At 43.5% G+C, this 22,768-nt stretch overlaps 1 protein-coding gene across 8 annotated transcripts in view; it reads left to right on the top strand.

Annotated features, from left to right (window-relative positions):
- The window catches only part of CORIN (corin, serine peptidase), a 306,982-nt gene that overhangs the window by 239,015 nt on the left and 45,199 nt on the right, over positions 1-22,768 (top strand). For 6 of the 8 annotated variants that reach the window (XM_054029070.1, XM_054029074.1, XM_054029068.1 and 3 more), the window contains 2 exons: positions 4,752-4,859; positions 11,258-11,371. In XM_054029070.1, the coding sequence (XP_053885045.1) occupies positions 4,752-4,859; positions 11,258-11,371 (222 nt within the window). The remainder of the gene's footprint in view (positions 1-4,751; positions 4,860-11,257; positions 11,372-22,768) is intronic. The other 2 variants (XM_054029073.1, XM_054029075.1) reach the window with 2 other exon arrangements.

The raw sequence follows: 22,768 nt of genomic DNA, 5'->3' as shown, positions 1-22,768 counted from the left end.
TTTTTTCACAGCCAGCTGGAGCCGAAAGCAGTTTTGCTTTGTACTTAGCCTGGTCTGCATTGATTCTTGACCTTGAACGCAGATTAACTTTCTCTTTATCTCTGGACCAAGCTGAATTTCAAATTAACCCGTTCCTTTCCTCAATAGACAAATTGCTCCCATTGTGTGTCAGAGGCTTTTTGGTGATTAAAAGCTCCTCTGAGATGTATGATCTTATCTAGATTGAAGGTACCTTCTAGTGAGCATTGTTTAGATGAATTTTGACGCGTGTAATGATTCCAATTCTCTAAATACCTGCAGGCTTTAGGACCATAATGTACGTACATGAAATCAGATGGGGTACCCTTAGGGGGTGAGAGGGAATGCTTAGACTGTCTCCCACCCATTTTCCAATCACACACACAGGGAGGATGCCCTGTCCGCACTAGCAGCACATAAACTAAGGATCTCTCCCTACAGGATACTCACATAGGAGAGGCTAACGAGGATGGCCACGACCCTCCTACACCTCCCTTCAGCAAAGAGCGTCGGCTAGTCTCAGAAAGACGGCGCCGCTTACTCTGTTGCATCCAGTGAGATGATCAGACTGTCAGTGGCTCACACAGAGAAGAAAAGGGGAGGGAAGATGGGTTCACACACTCCTAGACCCAGGTAGCCTCCTCGCCGGATGATGCCAGGCCGAGTTAGCCCACCGTGGGTCGGATCTCCTGAAAGATCCTCTAGTTACCGGGCTTGCATTAGAGTAGTTGTGGTCATGAGCCAAAAGACTTCGCAGAGTACTCTGGGCATCTTCCGGTAACTCTCAATTCACACTGGTGTACACACACACACACACACACACACACACACACACACACACACACACACACACACACAGGCCTCTATTTCCAGGTACTATTCCCAAGTACCACGATGCGTCTACACTATGAGGCGGTAACAACCCCTCTTGAGGCGGTAAACAACCCCTCTGTCCGGACTCAACACACTATGAGGCGGTAACAACCCCTCTTGAGGCGATAACAACCCCTCTGCACCGGTGCATACCTATGCATCTCTCATATGCATAATGGGGGCGGCCAAACTAACAGGTCCCCAGAACCGCATACAACTACCTTATTGGGGGCGGCAAAACAATTCCCCAGAACCGCTCTGCATCTGACCTTGCTGCACAGTCAATAAGTTCGGATGGCGTGAGCCCAACAGGGACAGACAGCCCCACGGACAGTCCTCCTCCGACACCCCAATAGAGATTTCAAAAGGTCTCCTACCTCTATTGTGGCGCCATGGGGTTCGAAGGGGAACGATCCGTAGCAGCTGCTGGTGCTTCTGTGGGCGTTGCCCTCCCGGACGAGCCCCCAAATTGTCAGAGAATAACAGAGTTCTCACTTTTTGTTTGGGTATAGCAAATCAGATACTTTATTTTCTCTCTATCAATTGCATAGGGGGAGAGAGCTAAACAGGTCTCTCAACAGGTAAACAATTACAGCAAGCATTTATACCTTTTGTTACAGACAATAATGAGCAACAGCTGCATTTTGTTTATACATAGGTCATTCTGATATCTTGTTTTGCTCACTAATGTAGACTCTTAGTCCACATTCCATATTATCTACACAAGGTCGCAACAACTTCTCACACAGTTCTTTCCCACTCGCCTCACACATTCCTCGCTTCTACAAATCTTGCGTTATTAGGTTTACAGTTAGCCTGACTCTTGCTAACAAACTGTCATGCATTGCAATCCCCTTCCTGTCAGTTCTTTCTCTGCTTCCACAGTCTCTAAGGTGCCACAAGTACTCCTGTTCTTTTTGCGGATACAGACTAACACAGCTGCTACTCTGAAAGTTTAAAGCCAGTTGTTTTACAATCCAGCTAGATAAGAAAGATAGGATGCTGACTTGGATAGGGAAGCATTTGATGGTTCATCAAAGGGTATAGCTGCATCCAAGGTGTTTATCTGCAGATCACCAATTTGGTTCACATTCAGGAGGCCTTATAAAGTCTTTGTTGCTTCCTGGATTTTAAGATTGCATTAGTGAGCAAATCCACTTTTTTTTATACCTTCACAGTATGGACCAAACTCCATTTGTACACACTTTTGTTCTCTCTAGATTAGGATAATGCAACATGCCCTACCTGGACTGGCCTGGTTAGTGCAGAATATGACTGACAGTCTTCTGAGTGGACCAGGACAGTGAGAACATATTACTTCCTGTACTCTACACTCTGCACCAATGTCTGTGTGCCCAAATCACCATGAAAGATATGCATAAATCATGTAATAATAATAAAATAGTTTATATTGAGAAGCTAGAAGACATAAGAGTAAATTCAGCCTTAAGCTATGCCCTGCAGCAATCTGGTGGGGTAAAATAATCATCCATTAATAGAAGGTACTATATAGGGGAAATAAAATCAAACTTCTGCTGCAAGGAATCCTAGTGAAAATCCCCAGTTGTAGGAAAAATAATGTGGTGTTAATCTGCAGTGTATAAATTAACTTCTATCCCTCCTCTGTGTGAAGTAAAAACTTTGGTTTTGAGTGGTAGGATGTAATTGGATACATTTTTAAATTAATGTTTAAAAACAGTTGTGAAATGTTTACAGAGTTAAATTGGGTGCACACATTTTTTCAGCATCTCCTTTAAAGTCCCTTTCAGGAACATCTCAGTTAAATTAGTAAGATAGAATGTGGCTACTGGGCTGACTACCAGGCTGTCCATTTATTATCTTGTCACTGACAGTATGGGTTAGACACCCTTGTAGAACAAATCAAAAGAGAAATGTATACTGTTAGTTATTCCTTTATAAATAGCCTAATTGCTTAGTAAAGCACTGCTATCAAAGTTATCCTTAGGCTGGCTCACTGCTAATATTTCATATTTGTTTAATGAAAGATTTGCACCAGCTGCCAATGTTAGTTAGAAAGACAAGCCTTCTTGGAAAGTTTAAAATACTATAATAAATATTTCGGAAGGACACTACAGCAAAATAAATTAGGCCTTTGAGATCCTTTTAAATTTTAATGATTAAGGCTACGATTTAGTCATGGGTATTTTTAGTAAATAGTCATGGACAGGTCACGGGCAGTAAACAAAAATTCACGGCCTGTGACCTGTCCATGACTTAGACTATAAATACCCCTGACTAAATCTTGGGGAGGCTGCTGCGGGGGGGGAGGGAGTACTGCTGCAGGGAGGACACCCCGGGGGGCCGCTTCTCCAGCCGCCCCAGGGAGGGCACCCTGGGGGACCCCTCCAGCCGCTCCCCTGCTGGTGGCTGTCAGAGCAGTGGCTGCTCCGGCCGCACTGGGGACCACTGTTGGGGGCCATTAGCAGCCGGTGCAGCTGGCAGCAGGGCTGCCTGAGCGGCTGGCTGCAGAGCTGCTCCAGCTGCGGTGGTGTGGCTGTCCCCAGGGCCAGCTGAGCAGCTGGCCCCTGAACCAGCTGAGCAGCTGGCCCCTGAACCAGCTGCTTGGGCAGCCCTGGGGTCAGCCACAATGGCCTCTGCAGAAGTCACAGAGGTCGCGGAAAGTCACGGAATCCATGACTTCCGCAACCTCCGTGACAGACACGGAGTCCTATTAATGATTACAGAATATAGGTGATTTGCCCACTTAAACTATAGCTGGCAAAAACACTACAGTATTGAATCATTTAACCTCCCCAAAACAGCTACCTTACAGTACGTGATGAATCCAAGAATGAACTGCTCCAAGATGGCATGCCCAGTGAACTCAAATGAATTTACTCACAGCAGACTTTATCCCCAAGCAGTGATAGTCAACATAATTATTTTTGTTTAAAAGAAAGTGGAAAACATTGCTATTTTCTTAAGGTCACGAGTTTTATTTGTAACTTTGTATGTGTATAAGTGTATAACTGAGAAGTTCTACTGGATTGGGTTCACAGAAAGATAGGCAGAGGGACCCCTTGTTTGAGGATCCCACTGGGACTTAGGCCAGAGTTAGGAGCCAAGCTGCCTAGACTGAGGCAACTGTGTGCATACTCACTAGTGGAAACCTAGGTGCCTTGGGGAGTTAAATGGTGGAAACTCAGCTACCTAGGGACTTTAGGTGGCTCCAGGGTTAGGTGGCAGCTGAGCAGGGGTTGTAAGGATCTCAATTGCATCTAAATGTTGGACTTAAGTACCTAAAATGGCAGTTAGGCACCTAAATCCTTTTGTGAATCTAGCCCTAAGTGACTTAGGAGCAAAAATCCAAATTGACTTTCAATGGTACTTTTTTCCCCTAAGGCACTTCTGAAAATCCTTTCTGGCCATTGTGATGTGAGGATTAATTGGTGAATACTTATTAAGGACTCTGAATTTTAAAAAAGGCAATGTAATTGCTAAATATTATCTGTTATAAAATCAACACACTGAATGGTTTACCTTTATCTGTTCAACACAACATCAGTGGATAATATAACTAGAAAAGCGGTGCCCTCAATCTAAACAATATCTGTCAATAATGTTGTGAGGCTTCGAAACTTGAGAGGTGGCAGTATGTGAAGAGATGGCTGTGGAAAAGTAGTGATGTATATTCAAACCCACCCCATCCTCCGTATTTTCGTCTAGGATAGTTTCTGTTTCTGCATAGCTCCAACTTAGTATCTCACAGGGTTTCTGTTCCTGTCTTTTACCCATTTAACTCAGTCAAAGTGATAAATAATAATAATAAATAACGAGTACTGTGTGATAATTAATGCTTTCCAGTTTGCTGAAAGTGTTATGTTTTCTGACATTGACAGAGTGCTCACCCAGTCACTTCAAGTGCCGTTCTGGAAGGTGTGTCTTGGCCTCCAGAAGATGTGATGGCCAGGCTGACTGTGAAGATGATAGTGACGAGGACAACTGTGGTAAATAAATGAAATGAGTCAGTTGATTTAATGGAAAATGGCTGGAGTATCAGAGGACATAACTGTTGCTCTCTCTCATTTTGTTCAGTGCACAGTCTGAAAGTTCAAAAGATAAGCCCCTTTTCCTCAAGAAAAATCTGTGAAATGTTACATGTTACTGTAACTGCAAACTTTATTTTCAGTTTCATTCCAGAGTTTTTTCATGGTGAAAAGCAACTCTTACTGCTTAAATGTAGAGAAAGTTCTTTGGCTGAGCAGCAATGAGAAAATCCCCTGGAAAAAAATTCTAGTTAGTTAACAATTGTTTTGGTTGCCCTTCCTTCAAAATTATTGTCATTGACACTTGCTTTTAACTCCTGAGAACACTAATAGCTAACTATCTTTTAGAGTCATTTTATACTCCTTGACTTTAAGGTCTGAAATATTGCTTTGATACATAAAACAAATTTCTTAAGTAGATCTCTCTCTTTTTAGTCTAGACAAAATGTTGCTAGCAATCAACGGAATTCTTATCAGCCTCTATAAATATGGAAGGCTGCATCTGCTAGAAAATTACAGCTGTCAGAATGACATTACATTGACCATGGGTAATGATGTTACTGAAGAACAGCCAGTGCTTTTAGAGCTCTAGAAGTTGCTGTCTCTAGCTCATTCATATTCTTTGTGTGTAGGACAAACTCAGAGATCATTGAACTTTCCCTGTGTAAATGGCTAGCTCAGAATATATTGGATTTATTATTTTTTTTTAAGAAAAGAACACACCGATTTTTGTACCATTAGTTCACCAAGCTGTATTTACAGAATGTATATTTTAGATGCCATAAACAACCAGTAGTGGATACCGTGTTAGGACAACCAGACTGATTATGTCCATTTATGTCCTATGACAAGATCTGCACATCACAGGATGAAGGGGGCCATTTACAGCTCCCACATTCTCAAGCTGCCCTGGCTCGAGTGTAAGTTAGAACAACCCTTAGGCTGCCTGTAAGAGTCCATCTGCAAATTTAAAATTGGCAGAATAGAGCTGTGCTCAGTGCCAGCTATGCCCTCTCCCTTTCTGCCCTTCCCTGCTCTGACATGCCCTTTGGGGTTGGATGGATTGCTTGGTTGTCTTAGGACCAGCTCTGCAGGCTTTTGCTCTAGATCTGAGAGTTTCCTTACTCCACTGGGGATAGCCAGTAAATAGCAGAAAGGTGGCAAACAGGAGTATTGTGGATGTGAAGGAGCATAACCTTCAAAATCAGCATTTTGTCCTCTCCAGTTTGCTGCAACTCTAGTTCTCACTGTAGTATTTTAGCTGGGATAAAAAAGTCCTGGCATTTAATTTTAAGGACTCAAGTAATAAGAATTGCACAATGAATATATCAGTGACAATGAGTTAACACATAACTTTAAGGAGAACAAAGGTGAGATAGTACATCAATCCCCTTCTCCCATCAAAAGAAGTATTTGAGATGGGGATTGTATAAATACAGGCATGTTTTCATAAACATTAAATTAAGAAAGTCATGTTATTGCAAAATCCTTATTCTACAGATGCTCATCAAAAACGACACATTTGGCATGCAGAATAGAACTCTCAATCTTCTGCTGCAAAAATAGTTTATATGTCCATGGCCAGAGTCGTTGAAATATACACACTGAATTTCTGTTCTAACGGGTGCCTCTGTTCCATTCAAAGATAAACAGTGTTAATGCATTTATGTAGTGTCCTCAGGAGTCATAGGACACTTGACAGCAAAACATTGTACAAATTTTAAAAGTAATCAATAGCAACTGGGAACAAATATTTAGTTAGTGGTAAATGCTTAGTCAGACTGATGCATAACTTTGGGCCTGTCTAACAGTAAGTGCAGCAGAAGCTGGGGTGTAAACTTACAGAGCACTAGCAGGCTGTATACTAGCTGTCCATGTGGACTCTGCTACGCTGCACTAAAAGTTCCTTAGTGTGCATTGACCTATTCCCATTTCAAAGTGGAGTAGATCAAAGTGTTCTACAGAATTTTTATTATGCAGCAGCAGGATCCCCTACAGACAGTTACCACACCGCACTCTAGTGCACAGTAGGTTTACAGCCCAGCTTGCCATGTACTGTTTGTCCAGACAAGCCCTTAGATTCTTAGGCTAAAGTCACTTATTCTGTTCTATTCAGGTTCTTATATCTCCCCTCACCATCGTGCTGTCCGAGTGCCTTCCACAAGTACATTAAGCAATGGGACTAGCATTCACCTCCTTTTTCACTCTCAAAGGGAAAATTAGCAGAGAGGTTTGGGAGGTTTAACATTTTTTTTTTTTGTTCATTCAATATATGTCTGCTATGCTATATGTATTTATTAGGAAGGCATGGTCAAAGAGCTGCACCTTGTACTTGGAATGGAAAGTGGTGATATTTGAGATGGGTATTAGAACCTGTGAGAGTTTGTTTCGCAGCCTTGCTCTGGCTCCCAAGAAAGCTCTAGCCACTGCACAGATGAGCTTTATTCTTGCAGTGGATAACTCTATTGTCCCAAGGAGCAGGACAGGGACAGGAGAGATCACAGATGTGGGTATGTGTGTTGAGTAGCCACATACCAAGCATAGGCCCAATCCTGGAGTTTCAGGCAATCTTTTAGGTATCCTGTGCCTAGACCATTAAGTGCCTTTAAAATGAAGACAAAGCCTCTGAATTTGACCTTGGACATATTCCTAAGATACAAAAGCCCTACCTGGGACAGCGATGCATAAGCTATCCCTCCTCTGGTACAGGGAAGTGTAACTCACACACGTGTTGCCCCCTGGACTTCTGTAACTTAGGAGGGAATTCAACCAGAGGAAGGGCATTCAGGAATTTCACAAAATCGATTTCTGAGATATTGGCACCTTCAACCCAAATATTAGCTCTGATTTGGGATAGAATCTGTAACCTACACTGAGCCAAACACAGAGCATGATAACCTGGCTTTCACCATTGCCTCCTTGGCCCATCGGGAACCATTTCAACAATTGATAACTGTCAGCACCAAGGTGTTTAAATATGAGAAATGAAGATAAATTAATAATGCCTCATTCTGGTTGTCATGAACTGGGACATGGGTGGTCAGCCTAGTGGTTGGAGTCAGAGTCAGGAACCGAGCAGGGCTGTAGTGGACTGGGCAGGACAGGAGCAAGGCTGGGAACAAGGCAGGAGCAAGGCTGGAGTGAGACTAGGAGCAGGGCAGCCACAGAAAAGATAGCAGGTATGGGTGCATGCGTTGAGGAGCCAGTGATCAGTTGCTGATGTGGGGCTTAAAAGTAGATTTGCTGACTTTCTCGGCCAGTCAGGCAAAGTGGCCTATCAGGTGGACCTGTTGTTGCTCACCTGTGCTCATAGGCTGCCTGGAGACTTGGCAGACACCGCTGCAAATCCTCATTCCTGACACTTGTTCATCATAATATTGCTTATTCTTCCCCAGTAATGCGTGACCTCTCAGGAAGGCCAATTATTCCTCTGTGTACAATTCATAACAGTTCTAATGTGGCTGATTAAGTAAGATGTAAATGAAGTGGAGTACTATGTGCATTCAGTATACTACATTACAATTACTGATGGAGGAACCCAAATAAATTATTTCTGTAGCCAGGTGAGCTGACTTTTCTCACTCAATCATAAATGTGTTCACCTTGGAAATAGACGCTGTGTAAGCTACATTTCCTTTTGCTAACTTAGTAACTGCTCTCCTTTGCTGAACTAGTGCACTACATGAACTCCAGCCGCAGGAAAAGTTTAATAGTACTATACCATCCAAGCCACTCGTACTGTAGGAACTCACAGAACCGAGGTTTGTTTATTTTTTGTTTTGATCACATGGGCCAGTCACCTGAATCTGAACTCAGATTAAGTTTAAAGTATGAAAGCCAATGTGATCGGCTATAGAATGGATTAAAAAAGGCAGCCACAACTCCATCTAATTTAAATAACTATTAGTAGAGTAAAATCAAGGGAATTCTATTTATCATGTATTATTATGACCTCCTGTGTTACTATTGTGTCAATGATGCATGAGGACATTTCTTCATCAAAGTGAACTGTTTCCAAACTCTGATGTTGTAGTGAGAAGTTTTAATAATTATTTACAGAAAACTGTAAAGATAAAATTGGAAAGCTAGATGTTTTATAAGCCTACATCATGCCATTCTTAATTTCCTCCATTTGACAAACAAGGTGCCTACTATTTCCCCATACTAATTTTTCCCCTACTGTTAATCACACCTTCTTGTCAACCGTCTGAAATGGGCCATCCTGATGATCACTACAAAAGTTTTTTTTCCTCCTGCTGATAATAGTCCACCTTAATTGATTAGTCTCGTTAGAGTTGGTATGGCAACCCCCATTTTTTCATGTTCTCTGTATGTATGTGTATATATATAATCTCCCTGTATTTTCCACTGCATGCGTCTGATGAAGTGGGTTTTAGCCCAGGAAAGCTAATGCCAAAATAAATTTTAGTCTCTAAGGTGCCACTAGTACTCCTCGTTCTTTTTTGCTGATACAGACTAACACGGCTACCACTCTGAAACATATCAAAAAACTCTGACCCAGTTTTACAAGAGTTCATCTTGATTTTTTTATGAAGCCAGTGCAACTGAATAATGTCACTTGGAGGAGAAAATGGCTGTGTTAGTTGCATAATAATGAATTTTCAGGTAGACGCATATAGTTGGCAAGGGTGAATCTGTGTAACCACTTGATGCAGTGGTAAAATATTAGATTACTGCAAGCAAGGAAATGTACTTATGCCCAATATGGCTAGCTCCTCTCCACCTCTCATTCTGTTCTCTGCCTCTTTTTACATCAATACTGCAAGAAAAAATATTCATGGTATTTAATGGAGATTACCAAAAGAAACAAGTTCATAGTATTTCCATTTTTGAAAGACGAGTATGCAAAATGTTGATATTTTGAACACAGCCCTTTACTTTTAAATTAAATTGTGCAGAATCCAGGATGAGAACTACTCACATATCCTTAGTGATGTATATCAGAAGTAGTTTGGTATTGATGTTTTCCTGAATTAGGGCCTAAATTGATGGATCTAGTATAAGCAAAGGATAAGGTAAGAGTAATTGATCAGAAAGAACAATGGAACATTATATATTTCATGCCTATTTGAATAAGTGTTTACTTTGACAATTTGCTTCTATTCCCTCATCAGTAATGATTATTTTTGATACTTTTTAAAATATATATTAAAAATTGAACATACCTTGAATTTTTCAGAAACATTAAGGAAAAAAACACCTTATAGAGATCTGATATTGGAAGTAGATCTGGGGCAACATTCAAAACTTCATGAATTTGTGTAGATTTCAGCAGGGTTTTTTGGATAATATGAAAAAAGAAAAATGTTTGGAAATGTCAAAGTGATTTGTTTTGACCTTATCAAAATGGAACATTTAGATTTTTGGGGGCTAGATGCTTAAGGAGATTCAGGCACCATTCACAAAACAGGAGAAGGAGGTGGTCTCATAACTTTTTAGCTCAGTGGTTACAGCACTTATCTGGGATATGGCAGATCCAAGTTTGAATTGCTACTCTGGAGCAGGGACTTGAACCCTGGTCTCCTAGGAGTGCCCAGCTAAGGGTATTCTGGAGTAGCTCGCTCTCAGTTTCTCCAGAAACTGCAAAACTGGAATTAATTTGCAAACTTGACACCATCAAATTAGGCCTGAATAAAGACTCGGAGTGGCTGGATCACTACAAAAAATAATTTTCCCTTTGTTGATACTCACCCCTTCTTGTCAACCGTTGGGAATGGGCCACATCCACCCTAACTGAATTGGCCTCATTAGCACTGACCCCCCACTTGGTAAGGCAACTCCCATCTTTTCGTGTGCTGTGTATTTATATCTGCCTACTGTATTTTCTATTCCATGCATCTGATGAAATGGGTTATAGCCCACAAAAGCTTATGCCCAAATAAATGTGTTAGTCTCTAAGGTGCCACAAGGACTCCTTTTGCTGATACAGACTAACAGGCTACCCCTCTGAAATCAGTTTCTCCTGTTGAGGCTGTTCTTCTTTGTATAAAATCCTTGAAGAGTCACTGGAGCAGGGACTGGAACCCAAATGTTCCCCCTCCCTGCTGAGTGCCCTAACCACTGGGTTACAGAGTCATTCTCACTTGCTTTCTCTTTTTGACCCAATGACAATTCAAGTTTCAGGTTGAACAAAATGTTTAGTTTCACCTGAAACAATTTTTTTCCAACTTTTTCAATTCACCTAAAATTTCAAAAAAATTGTTTAAATTTGACCTGAACCAGTTTTTTTCCTGTTTCTCAGAACTGCAAGCTAACTGAAAAATCAGCCATTCACACAGCTCTAATTGCATGTAAATGTTAAAATGGAATATCTCAAAGCTCTTGTTCTCTGTGTCCAGGTTGTGGAGAAAGGGGTCTTTGGGAATGTCCATCAAACAAGCTGTGTATCCAGCACGCCATGATCTGTGACGGCTTTCCAGATTGTCCTGACAAGGTGGATGAAAAGAACTGCTGTAAGTGCTTAACCTGGGTGATAGTCAGGACTGAATCTAGAATTTTGGGGGCACTGGACAAACTGTAGAAGCAGACCCCTAAAGGCATAAAGGCGCCACCCTTCCCCTTAGCTTCCTATCATTTGCCTTGTTGCTCCAAGTTCTCCCTCCTATAATCTCTCTCCTTGGTTCCACTTCTCACTGCTGTGGCTCCATATCTCCACCTCACCCTGTCTCACCTTGCCTGGTCTCTTTCCGCATGTGTCCATTTGGCTGCTTTTTTTTATTTGTAGCTCCTTGGCTGCTGTCTCTTCCTCTAAGCCCCTTAACTCCCTTTCATATAACCTATGGCTGCTTGGATCTTCTTCACTCCTAGTTGTCTTACCCAATCCCAGGACTTTTTGGTTTTTGTTTCTCCCCCTGCTCCCTTTGCTCCTTTCTTCCCATGTTTCCATTGTCTCTTCCTTCTCACCATATCCAAGGTGGCTATGAATGCAAGAGGGAATACAAGTGTATCCCATGCAGTGCAAACAAGAGTGTAGGGATACCCCAATGACTCCCATTGGAGCCTGGGTAATGGTTCTATACTGCAACCACTAAAAAATTCCTCCTTCCTTCAGCTGATAGCTAGGAACTGACATGAGTTCCTTTTCATAGTATACAGCTTATCAGTGGGATGGGAAGAGGAGGATGTCGGAGAAAAACTGAGTTCTCACTATTTTGTTTAGGTACAGCAAGTCAGAGGCTTTATTATTAACTCTCACATGTGCAGAGGAGAGAGCAAGTAGGTCTCTCTCTGGTAACTAATTACAGCAAGCATTTATACCTTTCATTACAGAAATAATGAGGGACAGCTGCATTTTGTTTATACATAGGCCATCTTGATATCTCATTTCCTTACTTGTTTTGACTCTTGCCTACATACAATTAGTTTCTATACCTTATCTACACAAGGTCTTCTACACCTTATCTATACTGAGGTCACAATGACTTCTTACACAGCTCTTTCTCACCCGTCTCACACAATCCTCACACAATCCTCACTTCTACAAATCTCGCGTTATCAGGGTTATCAGGGTCACAGCTAGCTTGACTCTTGCTAACAAAGACTGTCTCTTGCTAACGAAGCCTGACTCTTGCTAACAACCATCATGCATTGCAGTTCCCTTCTGTCAGTTCTTTTCTCTGCTTCCACAACCCCCCCCTTTTGTACTTCTAGTACAACAAACATTCTCAAATCTCTATTTGCATCAAGTCCTGGACTTCAGATTCTAAATTAGATGCTTCAACCTTAGGGGTTTTGATTGGATGCAATGATAATGCATGATTAGCATGAACATGAAAGGTATTACTATTATTACGTCTTTTACAACAACAATAACATAATCCTAAACTAACTAATAACAATACAAGCAATAACATTCCCATAGCAATACTATAATGGGGTTGTTGTACAGCCTTTGTCATAAAGCACAATACATCATATTTAGTACATAAGGTAGATACTCTATAAGCAGTGTGAAAGGCATACTTTTCTACTTGATATACATTTTGAAGCATGTGAATTTGCCCTTGTACCTCAGAGATTTTCTGAATCTCAGGTAACAATGAAAGCAAATTTTGAAATCTATCAGATAGTAAGCTAGTCCAATTAAAGGGTATCTGGAACCTAAGGGCTACTTGAAAAACTCTATCTGCAGGCCAGTAAATGATATGATTGTCTGCAGTGGTAGTGAGATTAAAATGTATGTCTTGTGATATGGTGTCATTAACATACACACAGCTATCATTAGCTTGGAAGAGTAAGTGTCCTGTCAGGGTAGTTCCTTGTCCCCTACCCTCCCAGCAAACGTAGTCATAGACAGTGACAACTTCTCCTGGCTTCCGTTTACGTGTACACTGAAGCTGTGGGGGTTCTAATGGCCAGAATGTCCACAGGTTATCTAACCCCATCCAAATGTTAGGTGTAATCCTAGGAGCACTAACTAAAAATCGATTGGGCATACCAGGTGGTCTAATTTCCCAGATGTCTCGATGAATTACCCAATCCCATATGCATCCTCCCCATGGACCTGGCAGGATACGGTATGTGGGAGCCCACACCCCCTGTACCGGTCCATATGCTTGGAAGGAGCACTGAGAACGTCCACACTTCCACCCAGAAAGTTTCCAAGTATGTCTCCATGGCCACAGGTCAGATGGCACTCCTGACGTGTCTGTAAGGGCAGTGGGCCAAGCCTGGTGCTCTAGATCATTCCGAATGGCCATTAGCTGGTCATTCAAGAAATCCTGAATCTCTGAGCATGCTAGATCCCACTGCAATGCCTTCCCAGCCTCAGTGATATTCAAGTATCAGGGGGTAGCCGTGTTAGTCTGTATCTACAAAAACAACAAAGAGTCTGGTGGCACCTTAAAGACTAACAGATTTATTTGGGCATAAGCTTTCGTGAGTAAAAACCTCACTTCTTCGGATGATATTCAATACCATCTCTGTCAGTAACTTCTGGGTCATAGAACTAAGGGCGGAGATAACATGTAACTCACCAACTCCAGCCTGTACCTGGGTTAGTTGTGCTCCAGAAACAAGGCCTATGGCCTTCTCTAGTTGGCCCAATTTCTCATCATTGGAATGTGTAGTACTGTTTGTATCTGGATAAGTTACAGTGGTGGTGGCAAGGGTCAAGGGACTAGTGGTAGGTGTAGTCTTTGTAGTGGCAAGGCGTTTTTGATATTTATCATCTGAAAGCCAATTAGGGAGGGCAGTGCATCCTGAAGGTACCTGTCCATAAGCACAAAGCCCTGATCCTGGAAAGAATCCACCCCACCACTGGACCCCACATTCCCAGGAACGTTCCCCACAGTTCCCTCCTTGCCAATAAACAATACTTCGTTTCTTCCACCAGGGCCAGTTCTTAATGTCTTTTGTAGTTAGAAAGTTCTGGACTTTGGTGGTTTCAGCAGAGCGAGTGTTTCTTCTTTTCTTCTTCAAAAGCAGTTGTGATTCACCATAATACAGGGGAGAGGTTACTAGCACTTCACCCTGTACTGGTGTGATTCCTGTAAAAGAATTCAAAGGCACAGTAGATCTGTCAGTGGACAAGGGAGAGGTTACTAGCACTTCACCTTGTCCTCTTTCCCTGCTGTCCAGGAGGCACAGCAGAGCTAGCAGGAGAAACAGGCTGATCAGCAGCTGGAGAATCCTCTCCAGGCAGAGGGGTCTTTTTGCAGTGCGAAGCATGGGTCCAGGTGGGCAGTCCTTGGCACTTCACAGCAGTGTTAGTGGTTAACAGGACTTGGAAAGGGCCTTTCCAGCATGGAGCCAAGGCAGTCTTTCGCTGATGGACCTTTATGTAGACCCAGTCTCCTGGTTCCAGCGAGTGGCAGGGCTGCACAGGATCCTTGGGTAGTGCTTCTTTCACCTGTGTATAGAAAGACTTAACACATTTCATTAGTGCCTGACAATACTTAAGCATTGTGTCATCCATTAAATGAATGTCCATCTGAGCTAGGGTTAGTGGGGGTGCAGTTGGTAGTCTCATCGGGCGCCCTGTCAGAATCTCATGAGGGCTGAGTCCAGTCTTTTGATTGGGAGTGGCCCTCATACTCATTAGTGCCAGAGGAAGGGCATCTGGCCACTTCAAGTTTGTTTCAGCACAAATCTTGGCCAGTTTATTTTTCAGAATTCCATTCTGGCGTTCCACTGTCCCAGCAGACTGCGGATGGTGGGGACAGTGAAGGTTGTGTTGAGTCTGCAAAGCTGCACATAACTCCTTTACAATCTGTCCAGTAAAATGAGTTCCACGGTCACTGTTGATACTCACAGGGATGCCAAATCGTGGTACAAAATCTTTAAGCAGAAGTTTCACAACAGTCCTGGCATCTGCTTTCCTGCAGGGAAAAGCTTCAACCCAATTTGAAAATACATCCACCAAAACCAATACATATTCATAGCCACAACATTTAGACAGTTGAATAAAATCAATCTGAATATTTACAAAAGGTCCCCAAGGGGGAGGGTGAGCTGCCTGCCTAACTTTAACAGCTTTACCAATGTTATGCTGCTGACAAATCACACATTGTTGACAGCAGTGATGTGCAATGACTGGGAACCTGAACGCACACCAATCTCGGTTAACTGCAGCAACCATCCCCCCTTTGCTCACGTGAGCCATTCCATGGTATACACGAGCAAGATAGGGCATTAGCATCTTCGGTGCAACCAGGAGACCAGCTGGGGCACGCCAAAGATGGTCAGGGTGTAGAATACAGCCATTAGCACTCCAAAAACGTTTCTCAGCTGCCGGTGCAGCTTCCTGGATCTTGGCCAGATCCTCAAGGGAGGCTAGTGGAGGCTGTTCAATCAAAGCACAAGTATATTCAGCCTGAGGTGCAGAAAGGGCCGCTGCTTTGGCTGCAGAGTCTGCCAAAGCATTTCCACGGGTAACTTCATCATGAGGGGTCTGGTGAGCTGTACATTTCACGACAGCTATAGCTTTGGGCAATAAAAGGGCATCTAAAAGAGCAGAGACCTACAGACTGTTCTTAATAGGAGAACCAGTGGATGTAAGAAAACCTCTATACTTCCAGAGCAACCCATAATCATGTACCACTCCAAAAGCATAACGAGAGTCTGTATAGATTGTAACTGCTTGATCCTGAGCGAGAATGCAGGCTCGAGTTAAAGCCACAAGTTCGGCCACTTGAGCAGAAAACACAGAAGGAAGGAAAGCACTTTCAATAACAGCATGTGCAGAACACACAGCATAACCAGCAACCAATTTGCCCTTAGAATCTCGCAAGCACGAACCATCTACAAAGTAAATAAGATCAGGATTTTGCAAAGGCACATCTAGTAAATCATCTCTTGGACGAGAGAGAACCGATGTCACAGACACACAGTCATGTGGGTCTCCGTCTTTGGGCCCAGGCAACAAGGAGGCAGGATTTAGAACAGGGCAACGAGCCAAAGTAATATGAGATGAAGACAACAAGACAAGCTCATATTTTGTAAGACGAGAAGTGGATAGATGCTGTGTCTTAGATTTTAACAAGAGAGCAGCCACAGCATGAGGAACAGCAACAATCAAAGGAGATCCTAAGACAATAGATTCAGATACCTGAACAGCAAGAGCTGCTGCAGCTACAGCACGCAGGCAAGGGGGAAATCCAGCTGCCACAGCATCTAGGGCAGTACTGTAATAAGCAATGGGACGGTGTTTGTCTCCGTGCCTTTGCGTTAATACAGCCAAAGCAAACCCATTACGCTCATGACAGAAAAGAGTGAAGGGTTTAGCATAATCAGGAAGTCCCAGGGCTGGTGCACTGGACAGACTTTGCTTGATAGCAACAAAAGCTTGTTCAGCCTCTGGAGACCAAGGAAGAGGCTCAGGGGTACCTGACTTAGTCAGATCCTGTAAGGGTTTAATCATTGTTGCATAGCCTAAAATCCATTGTCTACAGTACCCAGTCATGCCAAGAAAAGTACGCATTTGAGAAATAGTTCCAGGCCTCTTAAAGGAACCTGGAGTGCATGTGCCACACTTCTAGTAAGATAACGGGTACTTTCCTCAGAGGGATTAGAATCAGGGGAGCTACTGGGAGGCTCAGAATCACCTCTTTGTGGTGAAGAGGAGGCTTCTCTCCCAGGGGAAGAGAGAACAATGTATGCAGCTGATACATGCGGTGGTGAAACTGGCACTGCCGGGTGAGATTCGTTAGCAGACCCAGGCTGTGCAGGGGGAGGAGGCAGCATGGGCTGCTGCTGCTGCTGAATGTTACTGAAGAAATCTAAAATATCCTCAGCAGTTTCCTCCTCACGGTCAGATCTAACTAATTGGGGATAAAGGGGAGCAGAAGGAATTGCTTGAACGGGATTAGGATACACAGGAGCTGAAGGAATCACCCTAGGGGGAAGACAGCTGGATGCCTTGCATTTAAGCTGTAAATGTTGCACTTGAGCTTTTAACTTTTCCTGGGAGTCTTTTAGACTCTGCACTCGAGACTCGTGGAGTCTCTTTGTTGCTTCCTCCCACCAACAGACAAATTGCTCCCACTGTGTATCAGAGGCTTTTGGTGAAGCCAGAGTTTCTTTAAGGTATTTAAGTTTGTCTAAATCAAAGGTACCTTCTAGTGGACATTGTTTAGATGGATTAGCACGCGTGTAAAGATTCCAACTATTTAAATACCTGCAGGTTTTCGGACCATAATGTACGTACATGAAATAAGCTGGGGTACCCTTAGGGGGTGAGAGGGAAGACTTAGACTGTCCCTCACCCATTTCCAATCACACACTCAAAAGGGGAAGGATGCCCTGTCCGCGCTAGCGGCTCATAAACTAAGGATCTCTCCCTACAGGGTATTCACACAGGAGTGACTAACGAGGATAGCCATGACCCCCTACACCTCCCTTCAGCAAAGAGCGTCGGCTAATCTCAGAGAGAAAGCGCCGCTTACTCTGTTGCATCCAGTGAGATGGTCAGACTGTCAGTGGCTCACACGAAGAGGAAAAGGGGAGGGAAGATGGGTGCACACACTCCTAGACCCAGGTAGCCTCCTCGCCGGACGATGCCAGGCCGAGTCAACTTACATGGGTCGGATCTCCTAAAAGATCCTCTAGTTACCGGGCTTGCGTTAGAGTAGTTCTGGTCACGAGCCAAAAGACTTCGCAGAGTACTCTGGGCGTCTTCCGGTAACACTCAATTCACACTGTGTACACACACACACACACACACACACACACACACACACACTCCAACATACCAAGGCCTTATACCAGGTACTACTCCTGAGTACCTCCAGGTACTATTCCCAAGTACCTTGATGCATCACTTGAGGCGGTAAAAACCCCTCTTGAGGCAGTAACAACTCCTCAATACAGGTGCAAACCCTATGCACCTAGCATATGCTTACAGGGGGCGGCAAACAATTCCCCTATTACGCCGCTCAGCATCTGACCTTGCTGCACAGTCAATGAGTTCGGATGGCGTGAGCCCAACAGGGGCAGACGGCCCCACGGACAGTCCTCCTCCGACACCCCAATAGAGATTTCAAAAGGTCTCTTACCTCTATTGTGGCGCCATGGGGTTCGAAGGGGAACGATCCGTAGCAGCTGCCATTGCCTCAGTGGGCGTTGCCATCCCGGACGAGCCCCCAAATTGTCGGAGAAAAACTGAGTTCTCACTATTTTGTTTAGGTACAGCAAGTCAGAGGCTTTATTATTAACTCTCACATGTGCAGAGGAGAGAGCAAGTAGGTCTCTCTCTGGTAACTAATTACAGCAAGCATTTATACCTTTCATTACAGAAATAATGAGGGACAGCTGCATTTTGTTTATACATAGGCCATCTTGATATCTCATTTCCTTACTTGTTTTGACTCTTGCCTACATACAATTAGTTTCTATACCTTATCTACACAAGGTCTTCTACACCTTATCTATACTGAGGTCACAATGACTTCTTACACAGCTCTTTCTCACCCGTCTCACACAATCCTCACACAATCCTCACTTCTACAAATCTCGCGTTATCAGGGTTATCAGGGTCACAGCTAGCTTGACTCTTGCTAACAAAGACTGTCTCTTGCTAACGAAGCCTGACTCTTGCTAACAACCATCATGCATTGCAGTTCCCTTCTGTCAGTTCTTTTCTCTGCTTCCACAAGGAGGAGGAGCTATTGAGTGGCAGCTGCTGTACAAGCTTCCATCTTGTTGCTTATCCTTGCAATGTGTATGTGAAGTCATTAGTGGAGATTGGGAAATGTTTTTGGCTGCAATGTAATGTATACGTTGATGGTTCTCTGTTTCGTCTGTTTTTAATCAAACCCAGTTCTATGGTCTCATCTTCTGCCATCTGATCTGCCAAAGAGAGGAATGGTGTCTATTAGAACTCATTGAAAATCTGAATTTCAGTCCCCCAGAAAATTCTGATATTTCAGCATTTGTTTTCATTCTGATTGTGGAAACCACATTTTCAGCTGAAAAAACAAGTTGACATATAATTCCTGACCAGCTGTGATGCTTGTTGGAAGGGGCAGATGCTTAAAGAGGCAGTGTCTGCACCACCTGTGTAGGGTAAATGCACATGTTTTGCCATACAGAATGCAGCTGCTCTTCTCTAGAAGAAAACAGCATCAGTGCTCAAATCTCTTTTTGGCTTCCTGTATGCTTACAGGTGCAAGTATTGCCTGATTTATTGATGGTGGATTGATTACTTAAGAATTCCCAATTAATAACTTAACACATTGAGGTTTGATAGGCTCTCGTCCGAAGATCTGATCCAGTATTATTAGGATTATTGTTCAGTTGGGAACCCTGACATGTATGGCTGGAAAAGATCTTTTGCTCTTTTAAGATTTGTATTACTAAAGTTAGTTAACACACAAATGTTCCTGTCCAGATGACAGTATGAATAATACGATAATAATTTGACATCCAGTATCATCTCATGCATATACTCACAACTATTCTTCTGGAGACCTAGAAGTAATGAGACAGGACACCTATGGACCACCAGCTGTCTTCTCTCTGGCTTGCATAATGATTAAGGCTATGTTTTAGTCATAGATACTTTTAGTAAAAGTCATGGACAGGTCCCGGGCCGTAAACAAAAATTCATGGGCCTGTGACCTGTCCATGACTTTTACTAAAAATACCCACCCTGACTAAAACTTGGGCAGGGGGCCGTGGGTGCTCTGGGGTGAGGGGGTGTAGGTGCAGGGGCGCCATGGGTGCAGCTGCTGCAGAAATCATGGCGGTCACGGAAAGTCATGGAATCTGTGATTTCCGTTACCTCCATGACAGACTCACAGCCTTAATAATGATTGCTAGGATCGAGGTTTTGTCAGCCTACCTCATGGTCAGGCCTATTGTAGGGTTTGATGACTGTCATGAATATTCATAAGAATGAATGAGAGTCTCCTTTGCCCATAACTAACTGTTTTACCCTAATAATGTTGGGGTTTCCTTGTTCTAATCTATGGATTAGTATATTAATTATATCAAACTCATTAGCATATATGTCAATTGGTTACTATAATAATTCTGTGGGTAAGCATCTGCTAATGTGCCTATCACAAAATACTCCAAACTGGCATCAATTGACTTTTTGCAGTTACCCATCAGCATTCTGCAAAATTTCAACAAAATTATTTATTGCAAAATTATATCTTATGCCATTTTATGACCTAGCGTTACTGCTAACGTACAGTAAGCTAAACAATTTACTTATGCCAAAGTTCATATCCTTATGCTAACTGCTTAAGTTACTATTTTAAAGGATTAGGCCTGTTGGCTTCTTGCATTTCTCCCTTATATTTTATCTTAACGCATATTAGCTAGTTTTGGACTCAGCGTAACCCATAAACTAATGCACAGATTACACAAGTCAAGATGGTCTCTAAAGCTCTGAATGTTTTGAGATGTGAATAACTGAGAGCAACTCCCTTTACATAATAAACTACAGCTTTTCAGATCAGCTGGGGTACTGTACTTATGCTACTTATATGGTTCCCGTAACTGTAGAATAATGTCTCACAATCTTTAATGTACTTTTACTCACAATGCCCCTGTGAAATAGGGAGGTACTATTTGCATTTTACAGACAGGAACTGAGGAACAGAGAGACTAAGTGACTTGCCAAAGGTCACATAAGAAGTCTGTGACCTCAAGAAACTGAATCTGGGTCTCCTGAGTCCCAGGCTAGCACCCTAACCATTGCACTATCCTTCCTCTCTACTCTTGCTGTCAGTCCTGGGGATGAATTATTCAGGAATGGCAATAGAGCTTCTCAGCTGAGGGCTCTCTAACTCTGGAATTTGTTCCCCTTGGAGGCCTTTCAGAGCCAGAGTTAGAGAGCTTCAGGGCATGATGCAAGGCGTGGTTGTTTGGTTTATTTTTTTCTTGATTTTGTACATGCGTGTGCGTGTGTGTGTGTTTTCTTGTTTTTCTGGGTTTACATACTTTGTTCCTGGCCTGAAGACACATGGTTGTTAATGTCACAGCAGACAATATCAGTTTATATAGTTTTATGGTTTTCATTGTGGATTGTTTTATGTATGTTAACATGGATCTTAGTGTTGTAAATAAATGCCTGATTTGTACAGTAATACACTTTATAAACTAATAAGACATATACAAAAATTAATGAGAACTAAGATCTGGAGTCACTAAAGCTACTGCATGACGGTGCTAATTATACTTCCTTGTGTCAGCCTGCGCTGGGGCCCCAGGGGAAAAGCCTGATAAAGTGGGGCTGGTAATGTTGCATGACTGCCCTTCCTGGGGATTTTGTGATGGCTGGGGTAGCTGTAAAATCCTATGGGGACTGTACGTGAGCACAAACTGACATTGGATGATCTTGTGGATACTGGACTGGAATTCAGGAGACCTGAGTTCAGGTCCTGGCTCTGCCACAAACTATCTATGTGACTGTAGTGGAGCAACAATGCACCGGTGTGGCGCCTCCTGCTGGTCATCCTGGGAATTAGCTCTTCCAGCCCAGAGCACCCTCTGCAGGCCGGTGTCTTACCTGCCGCTGGCCCCTGTGTCCCTCCCGGACCCCGGTGCCTTTTACCTCAGGGTTCTGACCCCAGCAGTAACCCACAATCTGGGTCTCCCTACCCAGGGGAACCCCCAACCCTCTATCCCCACCTTGCCTCAGTGGCTACTGCCAGTCCCCATCTAGCCCCCGTTCACTGGGGCAGACTGCAGTCTGCAAACCACTCATCACTGGCCAGGGGGGTTGGACCAGCTGCCTCTGCCTATATCTGGGCTGCCCCCCTGCAGCCCCAGTACCCGTTAGTGGTCCCTTAACTTGGCCTGCAGCCTGTGGCTTTGCTAGGCTGGAGCTCCCCAGCTCCCTCTGCCCTTCCCCAGTACTGCGCCACCCTAGGTACCCTTCTCAGCTTCCCAGGTAGCCAGGTCCTTCTCTCTCAAGGAAGCTAGAGAGAGAGTGTCTTTACAGCCTCTGGCCCTCAGTCCTCTTATAGGGCCAGCCGTGGCCTGATTAGGGCATGGTCCCAGCTGTGGCTGCTTCTCTAATCAGCCCAGTTTTTTCTAGCCACAGCCCTCTTCATGGCTGCTTTAACCCCTTCAGGGCTGGAGCGGGGTGACCACCCTGCTGCAGTGACCTTGAGCAAGCCACTCCATGCTTCAGTTTCCCACCTCTGAAATGACGATGACAATACTTGCGAATTTTAGGTATCTCAGGGTGAAGGATGAATGTCTAATCAACACAGAATAACTATCTGGGTTAGGATTAATGCAATCCAGCAAAAAGTGAGAAACAAAAAGTTTCCATCTAAAGTTTGTGAGGGACTCCAATGCTATAATGATAGGACCAAAGTTGAAACCCGGTAGGTAGGATGCACTGAATCATGTACCCTGGCCATGCCATTTCCAGACACCATTTCCCACCTCTG

Source organism: Malaclemys terrapin, chromosome 5 (genome assembly GCF_027887155.1).
Source record: "Malaclemys terrapin pileata isolate rMalTer1 chromosome 5, rMalTer1.hap1, whole genome shotgun sequence".
In the NCBI taxonomy this organism is placed as follows: Eukaryota; Metazoa; Chordata; order Testudines; family Emydidae; genus Malaclemys; species Malaclemys terrapin.
The sequence above is the reverse complement of the archived record's forward strand: the minus strand, read 5'-3'. Positions and strand labels throughout refer to the sequence as shown.